Source organism: Bos javanicus, chromosome 16, assembly GCF_032452875.1.
Source record: "Bos javanicus breed banteng chromosome 16, ARS-OSU_banteng_1.0, whole genome shotgun sequence".
NCBI classification, from domain to species: Eukaryota; Metazoa; Chordata; class Mammalia; order Artiodactyla; family Bovidae; genus Bos; species Bos javanicus.
This window is the reverse complement of record NC_083883.1, coordinates 3550008-3566120: the sequence shown is the minus strand read 5'-3', so window position 1 is coordinate 3566120 and position 16113 is coordinate 3550008. Positions and strand designations below refer to the sequence as shown.

The window sequence follows — 16113 nt, the reverse complement described above, 5'->3', positions numbered from 1 at the left end:
CCTGCTTGGCCAGGTTGTGGATACTGTGAATAACGTGAGAAGGTGAAGAGACCGGGTTGTTGCTTTCTGGTCTTTGGAGGCTCTTGAATGCCCAGCTGAGAAGTGTTGCTTTTTAAGGAAAGTAGAGCAGATGCATTAAAGGGTTTTGACCTGCTAAGTAACTCAGTCAGACCTATCTTTAAAAAAAGATTTATCTGACAGCAGTGTGGGGTGGAAGTCTTGGAAGTTGTGAAACCAGCTTGGAGGGCTAGAGTAGATGAGGGATACAGAAGATCTGAACTAGAAAATGGGAAGAAAAGACACAGAGAAAGTAGAGCTGACAGTTTGAAAATTGATTGCATATCATGGTGATGGTGGTGCTGGTGGTGAGGAAGAGAGTGAAGTGAAAAATAATGGGAATCGATAATGGTGCTGTTCTAAACATTTAAGAACATCTGGAAAAGACAATTAACATTGGGTATGTCAAGTGTTGACGTGGGATTTAGGAGAGAGGTTTGTACTTAAGAGAGAGATTTATAATACTCCTGCTGCTGCTGCTGCTAAGTCGCTTCAGTCGTGTCCGACTCTGTGTGGCCCCATAGGCTCCCCCGTCCCTGGGATTCTCCAGGGCCTGAAGAACACTGGAGTGGGTTGCCATTTCCTTCTCCAATGCATGAAAGTGAAAAGTGAAAGGGAAGTCAGTCGTGTCTGATTCCTAGCGACCCCATGGACTGCAGCCCACCAGACTCCTCTGTCCATGGGATTTTCCAGGCAAGAGTACTGGAGAGGGTTGCCATTGCCTTCTCCAATAATACTCCTATGAGTAAGCTAATCAAAACCTTGTGGGTAGATGATAAGACCCAGGGAGAAAGTGGGAGGGGAAGAAAAGGAAACTGCGGAGGACAGATTCTTGGATGGTAATCTATGTCTCAAGGAGAAGAGGAGGAATAGATGATAATATATCTGCTAACAGTTACGTACTGCTTACTGTGAGCTCGGCCTCATCTCAAGTGCTTTGCATATATGTATTCATTAAAGGTAAAAGAGAATAGGGGTTAGTGTGGCAGCTTCCACAGAAGCAATTGTGGAGCAGTTGAGGCTCAGAGCTGAGAAAGGGCTGCTCACTTTTTGGGCAACTTGGGACTCGTTAGCAACTTGAACAGAAACTAATTACAATTTAGGAAGATGTGGGAGATGGACTGGAGGCAGAGTTGATTCTTATTTTTAGAAACTTGGGGATGGAGGAGAGGTAGTAGGCGCATACCTTGAAGAGCAGAGTCGTAGGACGGAGTTTCATGTATGGGACAGAGGTCTCATGCAGGAAAACTTAGGAAGGAACAGTAGCATTGGAAGGTTAGACAGTGTAGAAGACTGACTGGACTCAGGATATAATTCTCTATGGGAATGACTGAATTTTTTACAGTGAGAAAGTTAATTATTGCAGATAAAAAGGAGGAAGGAACAGAAGTGATTGTGGGAGCATGCTAAAGCATATCTGGCCAGATAAAGGAATGATAATGTGTTCTTAATATGGACTTTCAAATACTTTTACCTCTGCAACCACTTTCTTTCTTTAAAAGGAATGTATTTATTTATTGGGCTCTGCTGGGTCTTAGTTGCAGCGTGTGGGATCTAGTTCCCTGGCCAGGGTTCAAACCCAGGCCCCCTGCATTGGACGCACTGAGTCTTAGCCACTGAGGCCTTGCAGTGTATTAGGCAGTATGCGCTAGAGATAAAATTTAAGTAAGAGTTTTTCAAACTTAAGTCAATTCACAATAAGAAATATATTTTGTCATAACCCATTATATATACATGTAACTAAGTTTCCCACAATGATACTGATTGTTGTTTTGCTCAGTGGCCTCTGGTATCTTCTGTTCTAATCTATTAAAGAACTTGTGTGGCTCACTGAATGGTTTATCCATTTGTGGTGGATTGGGTCCTAATGTTTGATAAACCCTGAAATAAGATACAGTTTCTGCCCTGGATAGATACGCAGAACTAGGAGGAGAGGACTTCCTTGTAGCTCAAATGGTAAAGAATCAGCCTGTGATGCAGGAGACCAGGGTTCAGTCCCTGAGTTAGGAAGATCCTATGGAGAAGGGAATGGCAGTCCACTTCAGTATTCTTGCCTGGAGAAGTCCATGGACAGAGAAGCCTGGTGGGCTACAGGGCATGGGATCAGAAACAGTTGGACACGACTGAGCGACTGACGCGCACACAGGAGGAGAGGGGTGTAAACGAATGACTGTATGATATTGAACCAAAATAAATGGTAGGAATCCATTATGGGAATCCAGCTGAAAGAGCAGTTAATTCTGCGTTGTTGCAGCCGCAGTAGAATTTGGGGATGATTTTATAGCAGAAGCGTTGTTTAAGTCAGACAGTAAAGATGGAGTAGGATTTTTCCAAAGGGAAAAGATGATGAAGGTGATTACCAGTGCAGAGAACAGTGGGGGCAAGCTTGAGGCATGGACATGTGATGAATACTCACATGCTGGTAGCTTACTGCTGGTGCTTAGGGTGGATTATGCCAGATTCTGTCCCAGGTGCTAATGGGGAGTTAAAGGTAAAATGGTAATACTGGTAGGGGCCAGATTATTGCTTTCTAAAATTATGCTTAGGATTTTAGTATATTGTTTATTTTTGATTGATTCTAACAATCATAAATTGTTTAGATTTTTGAGCAGGTAAGTGATGTGGTGAGATTTGGGGCTTAGAAAACAGGCAGCTTTCTTAAGGATTTGTAAAGGTAGCAGCTTTGTTAAGGATTGATAATGGAGGCCAGACTGGAGCCAGGGAAATGTAGTAATTGCAGCAGCCGTGGTGTCAGATTAGGTTGCGGTAAGATCAGTTATTTAGCCACCTGCAAGTTGCATTTCTCTAAAAAGAAATGGTGCTGACTCTTGTCATCACCTGTTAGATTGAGGAAGTGGAATGGAAACTGCTACTCTGGACCTAACTGTTACAGTAGGGAAGAATTAGTTGGCAAGTCCAAAATACTTGCAGTGGGAGAAAAGGACCATGAACTTTTAGAGTTCCTGATACCAGGATTTTTAAAGAGGAAGGCGTGCAGCAATTCAGGGAATAGGTGTTATTCCATGTCATCAGACTGGGAGGAGGAAGTCTCTAAAGGCCCAGAAAGCAAAACGGCAGTTTGGAGAAAGGATTATAACTAGAAAAAAGACAGGAGGCCCCTGCAGGAACTGGTGTGCTCACACTGAAAGCAGTCTAAAGTCAGATTCTCAAAAAGAGAAGGGTGTGTTGCTGAAAGTGAGTGTGTGAGGGTGGCACCAGCTTTATTTATTTTTAAGTTATTGGTATATAGTTGCTTGGCACCACTTTTAAGAAGCATGCCAGGAGGGACTTCCTGGTGATCCAGTGGTTAAGACTTAACCTTCCAGTGCAGGGGTTACAGGTTCAATCCCTGGTCAGGGAGCTGAGATTCCACACGCCTCTCACCCAAAAACCAAGTAGGAACAATGGTCCACATCAAAAAAAGAAAAAGAATTGTAGGTAATAATTTAAAAAAAAGTTTCAGGAAAGCCAATACTGTAGAAATGAGGCGGCTTCATTATGTGGAGTGTGAAGGCAAGGAGGATGGCGGGCAGTGGGGCAAATGAAGTGGTCACTGGACATTGCAAAGGAAAGTCCTTCATAGGGAGAGTTTAGGTAGGTCACTTAGCTCACTCCTCTTGGTTGAATTCTTTTCCATGGGCTTGAAGGAACTTGCATGTGGAATAGTGTTGAGGATCTTTGTGTCTTGGGGGAGAGAAAAGACATGCAGAAATAAAGGAGATGGGCAAAATTTTGACTTTTTAGTAAAGGACAGGTGAGTTTTGTAAATCATAGACTAGTAACCTTGAGGTCAAACCTGGGCAAGTTTATAGACTTTAGTGCACTTATAGTTAAGTACGGTTGCTTGGCCAGGTTCCAGTTTTGCCAGTTTTTCACTGTCAGTTTGGGAAGTGACTTTTAATCTAAGTGTGAAATGGATTACAATAGTGCTCACTTAACAGTGAATGGAGAGGACTGAGTGAGATAGCGCACAGAAAATCTCAGTACAGAGTTTGACACACAAGCATTTAGTAAGGGTAGCTGCTCATGATAAATGCAAGTTTGAGCACTTGAAAGCAATAATAAGCCAGCATGAGTTCAAGTCTAGAAACTCATTAAATTTCTTTATGCATTTCAAATTAACAGATACAATAAATATTTATCACAACAGTGCAAACAATGCAAGTGTTTCGTTGCTAAAGCATGTCTGCCTCTGCGACCCCATGGACTGTAGCCCGCCAGGCTCCTCTGTCCATGGAATTCTGCAGGCCAGAATACTAGAAGGGCTTGCCATTTCCTTCTCTGGGGCATCTTGCCAGCCCAGGGATCAAACGCACGTGTCCTGCATTTGCAGGAGACTCTGTAACACTGGCCCGCCTGGGAGGCCTGTTCTACACGTCAGGAGGTGACAGAGCTAATGACTCTTAATGCACCCGTGTTAGGTACACACTCATGCTATAGAGTCATAACTAAGTGCCTATTTGTTTGCTTATGTCTTTGTTTGCCATGGCATGCGGGATCTTCGTTCCCGACCAGGGACTGAGCTTGTGTCCTCTGCGTGAAGTGTGGAGTCCTAACTGCTGAGCCACCAGAGAATTCACTATAAATGTTGTTTGAAGTGATCTTTTTTCCCCCTGCCTCCTTTCTTTGTTGATAATCCCATGTATCTCCTTCTGTATTTTTCTCTCTGCGTATTCATATGTGTGTATATACACATGTTAACAAAAAAATGAGATTGGGTTATACATACTTTGTGTCTTTTTTCACTTAAGTAGCACAAATAAAAATTTTCAAGAGAATTAGTGTAATTTATCCATATTTGCCTGGGAAGCCCCATGGACCGAGGAGCCTGGCGGGTCACAAAAGAGTTGGACACGACTTAGTGACGACACGGCAACAGTCCGTGTTTGCGTACAGCAGTTCATTCATTCCACTAATAATAATAGGCGTTTACCTTGTTTCCAGTTGGCGGGCAGGAGTTGGTTTTTTGGGGGTTTTTTTTGCAATCAAGAGCAATACTTTAAAAACCCTTGTCCTTACGTACATTGTTGTGTTTAGGTTTCCACTTGTAGGATTATTGAGATGAGGGATATTTTTGCTTCTAATAGATGCTGTCAGATTCCTTTTCCAAACTGCTATAACAATTCCCATTTTTATAGACAGTGACTGAAAATATTCCTTTATTCACATTCCGCCCCCAGCAAGTGCGCTGTCTGAATTTTCCTGTCTGATGGATGAGAGTGGCATCTCATTTTTCATTTGATTTACATTTCTCTGAATTTGATGTTTTCCTTTGTTTAGAGGCCATCTTATTTCTTCTTGTTTATTCATATTCTTTAGCCTTTCTTTCTGATTGTTTTTCCTTATTGTTGTATAGACTTGCTTTATAGTATAGATACCAACTCTCATCCGTCGTCTGCATTGCCAGTTTTTGTAAGTCTTTTGTTTATGGGAACTTGTGCCATGCAAAATGTTCCAGTTTTTATATAATCAGATGTATTTCTCTCTTTCTTTTGGTTTTCTAATTTTGTTAAGGTCTTCCCCACCCTATATTATACATGGAATCTCTCAAATTTTTTTCTAAGATTTTTGACTTTAAAAATCACTGATTTACCTGAAATTTATTTTTATATGTGATATGAGAGAGGAATCGGAGCTATTTTTTCTTTCAGATGGATAGTTGTCCATCCATATAAAATAAATTCTCTGCTAAATTGAAATGTCATTTTTATCATATATCAGCAGCCTTGTAGTTCATTTAGAATTGCTTCTACATTTGTCTTTAATCCATCTGGAATTGCATAAAATTTATTAGTTTTTGGAGAAAGCCATTAAGCTTTTCTATCCCGGAATGCATTGTAGATTGCCTTTTCACTTATTCATATTTTACAGTCTTAACTAAGATTTTATAGTTTTCTTCTCTATACTTGGCATGTCTTATTACATTTTCCCTTAAATATTGATGTTTGTAACTACTGTGAGTGGAATTTTCCCCTTCATTTTCATTTCTGGATATTAATAGCCAATGTAGAGAAAAGCTATTAATGTTTGAATGTTTTCCTGATATAAAACCACCTTACCTTATTTTCTTACTAATTTGGTAGTGGTTTTTTAAATTAACATTTCTTCTGTTTTCTAGATATTGATACCAGAAAAGAGAAATAGTGTTATTTCCTATATTAATGTTTAAACCAATTGTTTCATTTTCTTATTCCATTGGCTATTATTAGAATGAGCTATTGAGTTTTAGCAAATTTTTTTTCAGTATCCACTCATAGGATTGTATGACTTAAACATTCTTGACCAGGGATATACATTCGAATGCATTGTCCTTTGGAACGATTTCGGAGTGGGCTTGTTCCTCCCCTCCCACTCCCCTTGCTGTATACCTTCTTATATGCCTTCTTATATGGTAGAGTAATAAACTCTAGATTTTTTGTGTTTAGAATTTGATTATAGTTATTTACGTTGCTAGAAACTACTTTTCTGTAGAATTTATAGGTGATTCATAAACCTTGTACCATTTATGTTCTTAAGTGAAAGAGACTTGTTTTCTTTTTCACCCATCTGTATCAGGTTTTGTTATTAGTTGTGTTGGTTTTATAAGACACTATATTTTTTCTGCTTAGAAATAGCTTGAGTAACATTATAATTATTTGTGCCTTGAGATTTAGGAGGAATAAACCATTAAAAAAACCATATGGCTCATAAAACCATATGGGCCTGCTGTCCTTTTTTTAATATTAAACATTAAAACATTTTTATTTTAATGACAGGTCTTTAACAACATTTAGGTGTGTTCTTTCCTCTTTGATCCAGTCAAGAATTTTTCTTCTGTAATCAGTTTTGGAAATACGTCTTTTGTTGTAAGAGTCATTCATGTTTTTTGAATTATCAAGTGTATTGTGAAGTTAAATCCAACTAGGGTTTATTTCTCCTTGGCAGCTGTATTTGGGGATCTTTTTTCCTCCACTCCATGGTCTTTAAAACCAAGCCCAGGAATCTAATTGTAACAGAATGTTAAATGTTAGATGGTGGGAGATGGAGGATGTAAAAACGGCCTTAAACCTCTGGGGGAAGTGGCTTTGTGCTACCATAACCCTATATCACTTTCTCTTTGTGTTCCTTTAGATTCCTTGTTATCGTCCTATTAACTAGGATGACCTTCAAAAAGGCTTCCCAGGTAGTAGTAAAGATAATAAAGAACTTGCCTGCCAATGCAGTTTTATCCCTGGGCTGGGAAGATCCCCTGGAGAAGGATCCAGTCTTCTTGCCTGGAGAATCCCATGGACGAGAGAGCATCGTGGGCTGCGGTCCATAGGGTTGCAGAGAGTTGGAAGTGACTGAAGTGACTTAGTGCACAGCACACAGACCTTCAAAAAAAGGGGAAAAAACCCATCCAGTGCATAAAACAAAAGTACAAAATCAGGAGTAGTCTGTGTTGAAGCATAATCATACATTAAAGTGGCCCAAGGATTCTGGATTCCCTCAGAATCTTTTTTGTTGTTGTTTTTGACCATGCTGCATGGCTTTCAGGATGTCAGTTCCCGGACCAGGGGATGGAACCTATGCCCCCTGCAGTGGAAGCGCTGGGTCAGAATCACTGGGGCCCCAAGCGAAGTCCTTTCAGAATCTTAAATATGGCTTTCCTTTCTCTGAACACAGCAAGTCATGCTCTGCTCCTTCCTGAGGACTTTGTAGTTTAAGATTGTGTTTTTTTTGTTTTGTTTTTAATTTTTAAATGAATATTCCTTTTTTCTCTTAATCATGTGAATATAGATCTCTATTATTGCTTTGGAAAGATATATAGGATATTTTGTTCATCAGTTCAGTTCAGTCGCTCAGTTGTGTCAGACTCTTTGCAACTCCATGAGCTGCAGCATGCCAGGCCTCCCTATCCATCACCAGCTCCCGGAGCTTGTTCAAATTCATGTGCATCGAGTCGGTTTTGCCATCCAACCATCTCATCCTCTGTCGTCCCCTTCTCCTCCTGCCCTCAGTCTTTCCCAGCATCAAGGTCTTTTCCAGTGAGTCACCTCTTAACATCAGGTGACCAAAGTATTGGAGTTTCAGCTTCAACATTAGACCTTCCAATGAACACCCAGGACTGATCTCCTTTAAGATGGACTGGTTGGATCTCCTTGCAGTCCAAGTGACTCTCAAGAGTCTTCTCCAACACCATAGTTCAAAAGCATCAATTCTTCAGTGCTCAGCTTTCTTTGTAGTCCAACTCTCACATCCGTACATGACCACTGGAAAAACCATAGCCTTGACTAGACGGACCTTTGTCTGCAAAGTAATGTCTCTGCTTTTGAATATGCTGTCTAGGTTGGTCATAACTTTCCTTCCAAGGAGTAAAGCGTCTTTGAATTTCATGGCTGCAGTCACCATCTGCAGTGATTTTGGAGCCCATAACTCTGTCACTGTTTCCCCTGTTTCCCCATCTATTTGCCATGAAGTGATGGGACCAGATGCCATGATCTTCATTTTCTGAATGTTGAACTTTAAGCCAACTTTTTCACTCTCCTCTTTCACTTTCATCAAGAGGCTCTTTAGTTCCTCTTCACTTTCTGCCATAAGGGTGGTGTCATCTGTGTATCTGAGGTTATTGATATTTCTCCCGGCAATCTTGATTCCAGCTTGTGCTTCTTCCAGCCCAGCGTTTCTCATGATGTACTCTGCATATAAGTTAAATAAGTAGGGTGACGATATACAGCCTTGACATACTCCTTTTTCTATTTGGAACCAGTCTGTTGTTCCATGTCTAGTTCTAACTGTTGCTTCCTGACCTGTATACAGGTTTTTCAAGAGGCAGGTCAGGTGATCTGGTATTCCCTTCTCTTTGAGAATTTTCCATGGTTTATTGTGATCCATGCAGTCAAAGGCTTTGGCATAGTCAATAAAGCAGAAATAGATGTTTTTCTGGAACTCTCCTGCTTTTTCAGTGATCCAGTGGATGTTGGCAATTTGCTCTCTGGTTCCTCTGCCTTTTCTAAAACCAGCTTGAACATCTGGAAGTTCACAGTTCACATATTGCTGAGACCTGGGTTGGAGAATTTTGAGCATTACTTTACTAGCGTGTGAGATGAGTGCAATTGTGCTGTAGTTTGAGTATTCTTCGGCATTGCCTTTCTTTGGGATTGGAATGAAAACTGACTTTTTCCAGTCCTGTGGCCACTGCTGAGTTTTCCAAATTTGCTGGCATATTGAGTGCAGCACTTTCATAGCATCATCTTTTAGGATTTGAAATAGCTCAACTGGAATTCCATCACCTCCACTAGCTTTGTTCGTAGTGATGCTTCCTAAAGCCCACTTAACTTCACATTCCAGGATGTCTGGCTCTAGGTGAGTGATCACACCATCGTGATTATCTGGGTCGTGAAGATCTTTTTTGTACAGTTCTTCTGTGTATTCTTGCCACTTCTTAATATCTTCTGCTTCTGTCAGGTCCATACCATTTCTGGCCTTTATCGAGCCCACCTTTGCGTGAAATGTTCCCTTGGTATCTCTAGTCTTTCCCATTCTATTGTTTTCCTCTATTTCTTTGCATTGATCGCTGAGGAGGGCTTCCTTATCTCTCTTTGCTATTCTTTGGAACTCTGCATTCAAATTGGTATTATCTTTCCTTTTCTCCTTTGCTTTTCACTTCTCTTCTTTTCACAGCTATTTGTAAGACCTCTCAAGACAGCCATTTTGCTTTTTTGCATTTCTTTTTCCTGGGGTTGGCCTTGATCCCTGTCTCCTGTACAATGTCATGAACCTCTGTCCATAGTTCATCAGGCACTCTGTCTGTCAGATCTAGTCCCTTAAATCTATTTTTCACTTCCACTGTATAATCATAAGGGATTTGATTTAGGTCAAACCTGAATGGGTTAGTGGTTTTCCCCACTTTCTTCAATTTAAGTCTGAATTTGGCAATAAGGAGTTCATGATCTGAGCCACAGTCAGCTCCTGGTCTTCTTTTTGCTGAATGTATAGAGCTTCTCCATCTTTGGCTGCAAAGAATATTATCAGTCTGATTTCAGTGTTGGCCATCTGGTGATGTCCATGTGTAGAGTCTTCTCTTGTTCATACTGCATATTAATACAATACGTATGTTATGTGTGTTAGGTTGGTACCTAAATGTAATTGCGATTTCAGACCATGAATTTTAAATCATTAAAACTAGGCTCAAATACATCTTTATTAATCAAAATAGGAACCATTGCAATCACACAGTTTTGCCAATGAGAAAGAAGTAAGTTTGTTTATTCCTGTAGCGTAAAAACCCACGCGTTAGTGTTTGATGGACTCTTGGGAAGCTGTTTCTGCCTCCTGCTGGTTGTGGAAGTGTTTTCCCTGCAAAACGTTGAGATACTTGAAGAGGTGGTAGTGGGTTGGTGGGAGGTAAGATGAATATGACTGTTGAGGCCAAGCTCTGTAGCCCAGTTCATTCAGCGTTTGAAGCGTTGGTTGTGTGATGTGCGATCAGGCGTTGTCACGGAGAAGAATTGGGCCCTTTGTGTTGACCAGTGCCAGCTGCAGGTTTGGAGTTTTTGGTGCATCTCGTGGATTTGCTGAGCGTACTTCTCAGATGTAATGGTTTCACCAGGATTCAGAAAGCTGTAGTGGATCAGATGGGCAGGAGACAACCAAACAGTGACCATGACCTTTTTTAAAAGGTGCAAGTTGGCTTTGGGAAGTGCTTTGGAGCTTCTTCTCAGTCCAGTCACTGCACTGAGCTGATCATTGCCCGTTGTCCTATGAAATCCACTTTTTATCGCACGTCACACTTCGAGAAATGGTTTGTTGTTGTGTAGAGTAAGAGAAGACAGTTCAAAACAATTGTTTTTTATTTGCAGTCCTCTTATGAGGCTGCAAAAAGCTTGTCAAGCTGTTTTATCTTTCCTATTCGCTTCAAATGCTGGACAGCTGTCATTGTCAAGCTGTTTAGCAAACTTCAGCTTCGATGATCCTCTAAATTGGTGCTTGTCAGCTTCCGATGGCCTGCCACTGTGCTCCTCTTCTTCAAGGCTCTCATCTTCCTTTGCAAAACTTCTTGTACCACCGCTGGCATTGTATGTCCACTGGTAGTTCCTGGGCCAAATGGACTGTTGATGTTATGAGTTGTCTTTACTGCTTTATGAACTTGAATGAGAAAATTGCTAGAATTTACTTTTTGTCTAGCATCATTTCCCAGGTTTAAAAAAATATAAAATAAACAGCAGGTAATAAGTCATTAGCAACAAACAAAACAAATGTGCATTAAAATGATGTATAACATAACCATATTTAAGAATGTATTCCAGTATCGAATGCAAAGTTCAGCAATTCTAAACTGCAGTTACTTTTGCACCAACCTAATAGTATTTTATTTAGGAAACAAACCTTAAATATGTTAATGTTTCTATAAGCATAAAGAGTGGGAGTGAAAGTTGCTCAGTCGTGTCCAACTCTTTGTGACCCCATGGACTATACAGTCCATGGAATTCTCCAGGCCAGAGTACTGGAGTGGGTACCCGTTCCCTTCTCCAGGGGATCTTCCCAACCCAGAGATCGAACCCAGGTCTCCCTCATTGCAGGCGGATTCTTTACCAGCTGAGCCACAAGGGAAGCCCAAGAATACTGGAGTGGGTAGCCTATCCCTTCTCCAGCCGATCTTCCTGACCCAGGAATTGAATTGGGGGGTTGCAGGGAGGAAACCATCATTTTTTAATTACATGTATTTGTAGTACTTATATGTATTACTTAAGTAATTTTTAAAAAGTTCTTTCAAAAAAGCCTATCTTGATCTGGTTTCAGCTTTTCATTTCATTGTTGTCTTTAATATTTGAATGCAATCACACTAAAGTTTGGTACACGTTAGATAAATCAAAATGATGGCCTTTCTTGGCGGGGGGCAGTTGTTCAGCTTTGTACTCGTCTTTTAGTTTTCTTAATTTTAAGGCCTGATTTGTTTTGACTAGTTTTAATGTTTTCACTGTTTAGATTTCTATTAATTTTTATAAAGGATAAAATGTAATAAAATTTATTTTCAGATATTTAAAAATGAGCTTTTTGAAAAAATTGAAGTACAGTTGATTTACAACTTTAGTTAGTTCCAGGTATACGACATAGTGATTCAATATTTTTATAGATTATTCTCCATTTAAAGTTATTATGAAGTATTGGTTGTTTTCCCCTGCTGTACAATATCTCCTTAGAGTTTATTTATGCATAATAGTTTGTACCTCTCTCCCTGTCCTCTGTCCCTCTCTCCACCTGTAACAAATGGCAGCATTTTATTCTTTTTTATGACTGAGAAATATATTATTTCTTATATAAATATACATGTATATACATACACACACATACATATACATGTGCACACTTCCCATAGCTTCTTTACACATTCATCTGTTGATGGGCACTTAGGTTGCTTCTGTTATCTTGGCTATTGTAAATAATGCTGCTATGAACATTAGGTTGCATGAATCTTTTTGAGTTAGTGTTTTCATTTTCTTCAAATATATACTCAGGAGTGAAATTGCTGGATCATATGGTCAAAAACTAAAAATAGTAGTCTTATTTTTTTAAATGGAATCTTATTTGGATATCCTAAATGTAAACAGCTTTCTTGGAGCTGTAGTTCTGAGAGTATAGTTTAAGTATCACTGTAATAAAATATTTAGGTAATAACATAAGTAAATATTGATAAAGTTGTTGCTGCATTAAACAAACTTCTGACAAGCAGGCAGTATCACCATACTGTAGCTCAGATGTTTATTCAGTTCAGTCCAGTCGCTCAGTCACATCCGGCTCTTTGCGACCCCATGGACTGCAGCACGCCAGGCCTCCCTGTCCATCACCAACTCCCAGAGTTTACTCAGACTTAAGTCCATTGAGTCTGTGATGCCACCCAACCATCCTCTGTTGTCCCCTTCTCCTCCCACCTTCAATCTTTCCCAGCATCAGGGTCTTTTCCAATGAGTCAGTTCTTCGCATCAGGTGTCCAAAGTATTGGAGTTTCAGCTTCAGCATCAGTCCTTCCAATGAATATTCAAGGTTGATTTCCTTTAGGATTGACTGGTTTGATCTCATTTCAGTCCAAGGGACTCTGAAGAGTCTTCTCCAACAAGCACAGTTCAAAAGCATCAGTTCTTTGACACTCAGCTTTCTTTATAGTGCCACTCTCACATCCATTCATGACTACTGGAAAAACCATAGCAAATGTAATTTTGGCATTTACACATTAGTAATAAACATTTTTAAGAGAAAATTTACACTAATGTGTAAATGCCAAATTTAATATAGGAAAGAAGACATTCAGAGATGTGTGTATCAAAATGTTATTTGCTGAAGAAATTAATATAGAGAATTATGTGTTTAACCAACTACCAAATTGTGTTATAGCCTAAGTGCTATTGTTTGGACTGGAGATGAATCCTGTTGGTTGACTGCTGTTAGTGAAGGGTTTAAGAGAGTAGTTGGGATTTAAGATAACTTGACTGATTTGAGCTTTTAAAGTTTGTTATGTAAAAGTAACTGTAAAACACACCGCTACATGTTTACATTAAAAACATTTTAATGAAAAATAACTATTTGCAAAAGAAAAAATATTCAGTGAGAAGAGAGGTATTGTTTTGCATTTTTACAAACCTGTTTAATGTTTGCCCAAATAGAAGTTGGCTGGATTCTGTATTCACAGTGTTTCACAGCTTGAATAGCATCAGTAGAACTTATTTGTAAACTTAAGAGATAATGAGAGTAAAGTCAAGTGCCATGTTGGTATGATAATGAAAGTCAGTGTGACCTCATGGAGTCCCTGCACAAGCCCCAGTTCCCACCCGCACTTTGCAGGCCACTCTGTACACAGTGCGCTGGAGGATTCTTGGTATGTTGCACATGTTCCATCAACTCTCTTTCTTTGTTTTGTTGCAGAGTCCTTTGGGCAGAATTATCCAGAGGTAAGAGTGTAATATTGTGATTTTAGAAACATGATAACTCGCTAGCTTTTATGTTTGAGTAGAGTGAAAACTACATTTTCATCTTTTTTTCTTTGATAATAGAAGCATTAAGTGTGATGATCTTTTGCTATAAAAATAACTAAAATTTAATTTTGAACTGGGTGGAAAGTAGACAGTCCATATTGGTTGGAAATCTCAATGTTGTAAATCTTATAGTTCATTTCCCTTTAAATTTAAAAAGACTTTGATTAAAGCATTTTTCACAAACCATACTATCACCTGTATGAAAATGTGTTTTTTTGTGTATTTTTATAGTTTTGATTAGTGTTTTTACATAATAATATGTATACTGTAAGTGTGCTTTACTTTTTAAAATGTAGAAATATTTTGTAATACTTGGAGCGTTTACATGGCTTGATATTAATATAAATTTATTTGATTTTCCTAGGGGTTTTGTTTTATTAATAGATTATCTTTCTTGGAATAAATTTCAAGAACTATGATTACTTGATCAATAAGATGACTCTTAGTGAATCCTGGTTTATTTTGCCGAATTGCCTTGTTGAGAATTTGTATAAAGTCGCAGTAGTAATATAAAGGATTGGTCACATCTGTTTGTAAAAATTCTCTTTTAGTTTTTATAAATATTTCTCTATTTTGGTTAGTTTAATAAAAGAACACACATAGATTATTTTGGTGTGTATCATAGTTTAAATTCAAAAGAAGTATCATAGATGTTAGAGAAACTTTAAAGAAATGATTTGGATCTCTGGGTATTACTGTCTGTTTCTCACCTTCATTTCAATTTTTAGGAAGCTGATGGAACTTTGGATTGTATCAGCATGGCCCTGACTTGCACCTTTAACAGGTGGGGCACGCTGCTTGCAGTCGGCTGCAATGACGGTCGAATCGTCATCTGGGATTTCTTGACGAGAGGCATTGCTAAAATAATTAGTGCACACATTCATCCGGTCTGTTCTTTATGGTAAGGCGTTTTAAAGTTTAATGTATTAAATATGAATTAAATTGGGATGAATTGTAACTGTATAATTGCCAGTCTAACTAGATAAATTTTAATATTTAAAGTTCTGAGTCTTTGGCCATTAGTAACATAATTTCTCATAGCTTGTAGAAAGGTTGGCTCATGCTGATGTTGAGCACTTGTGGGGAGAAATTCATTGCAATATGGATCAGTGTCAGGCTCTGTCTGAGAATCCCGCAGTACTGAAATGAGACATTTGCAGATTGCAGCAGATTGCAGGTCTTATTTGTGATACTGACCTTTTCATTAGAATAAAGAAATCTTGGTTAGGAGGGAAGCTTGAAAGTTCAGGTGTCCAGCCTTGTCCTGTTCCTAAATTACAGCAGTTGTAGTGATCACAAACATGCCTGTTCCTTCATTGAATTGTAGTTATTAAGGCTTTTTATCAAAAATATTGACCTGAAATCTGATATTAAATAAATTCCCTTTGATTTTATTCTTACTCTCCGGGACTGTTTCTTTCCGAACATTTTATTTTGGGGCAACACTTCTTTTAAATGAGCTTGGGATCAAAAACCCCTTATCCGGTCTAGATTTATTAAGCTAACATACTTCCTTTGGCCTAAATATAAGCAGCTGTGGTATTATAAAGCACTTGTTTGCGAGGAGGCCTGAATCCCAGTCTAGGATTGGCCACTAATGAACCAGCAGCTTTGGCCAGAACTTTTCTCTAAAATGTAAAATGAGAGAACTGGCCTATATAATTTCTTAGGCCCTTTCTAGTTCTTTTGCATTTTATTTCTTTTTTATTATTATGCTTTTGCAATAAAGATTTAAGTAGATACATACATTTTTATCAGCTTTATTAAGATATGTATAGTTCACATGTTGTAACATCCACCCAACTAAAGTGCACATTTCACTTTTTTATATTTTCAGAGTTGTGCAGCTATTATCACAATCTAATTTTAGAAGTGCTGCCACTTAAATTATTCGTATTTTTTATTATAAAATAATAATATTTAGAAAATTAAAGAAAATACAAATGCAATAAAAAGGAGAAAGACTATCTTCCATAGTCTTACCACATAGATATAACTACTATAAATATTTTGATTTGTTACTATATATTTTTTAAAAGCAAAGTTTGTGTGCCGTGTTTTATATTTT

At 38.7% G+C, this 16113-nt stretch overlaps 1 protein-coding gene across 4 annotated transcripts in view; it reads left to right on the top strand.

Moving 5' to 3' along the window:
- Positions 1 to 16113, top strand: part of RBBP5 (RB binding protein 5, histone lysine methyltransferase complex subunit) — a 40288-nt gene that overhangs the window by 1547 nt on the left and 22628 nt on the right. For all 4 annotated transcript variants that reach the window (XM_061381985.1, XM_061381988.1, XM_061381987.1 and 1 more), the window contains exons 2-3: positions 13936 to 13961; positions 14774 to 14946. In XM_061381985.1, the coding sequence (XP_061237969.1) occupies positions 13936 to 13961; positions 14774 to 14946 (199 nt within the window). The remainder of the gene's footprint in view (positions 1 to 13935; positions 13962 to 14773; positions 14947 to 16113) is intronic.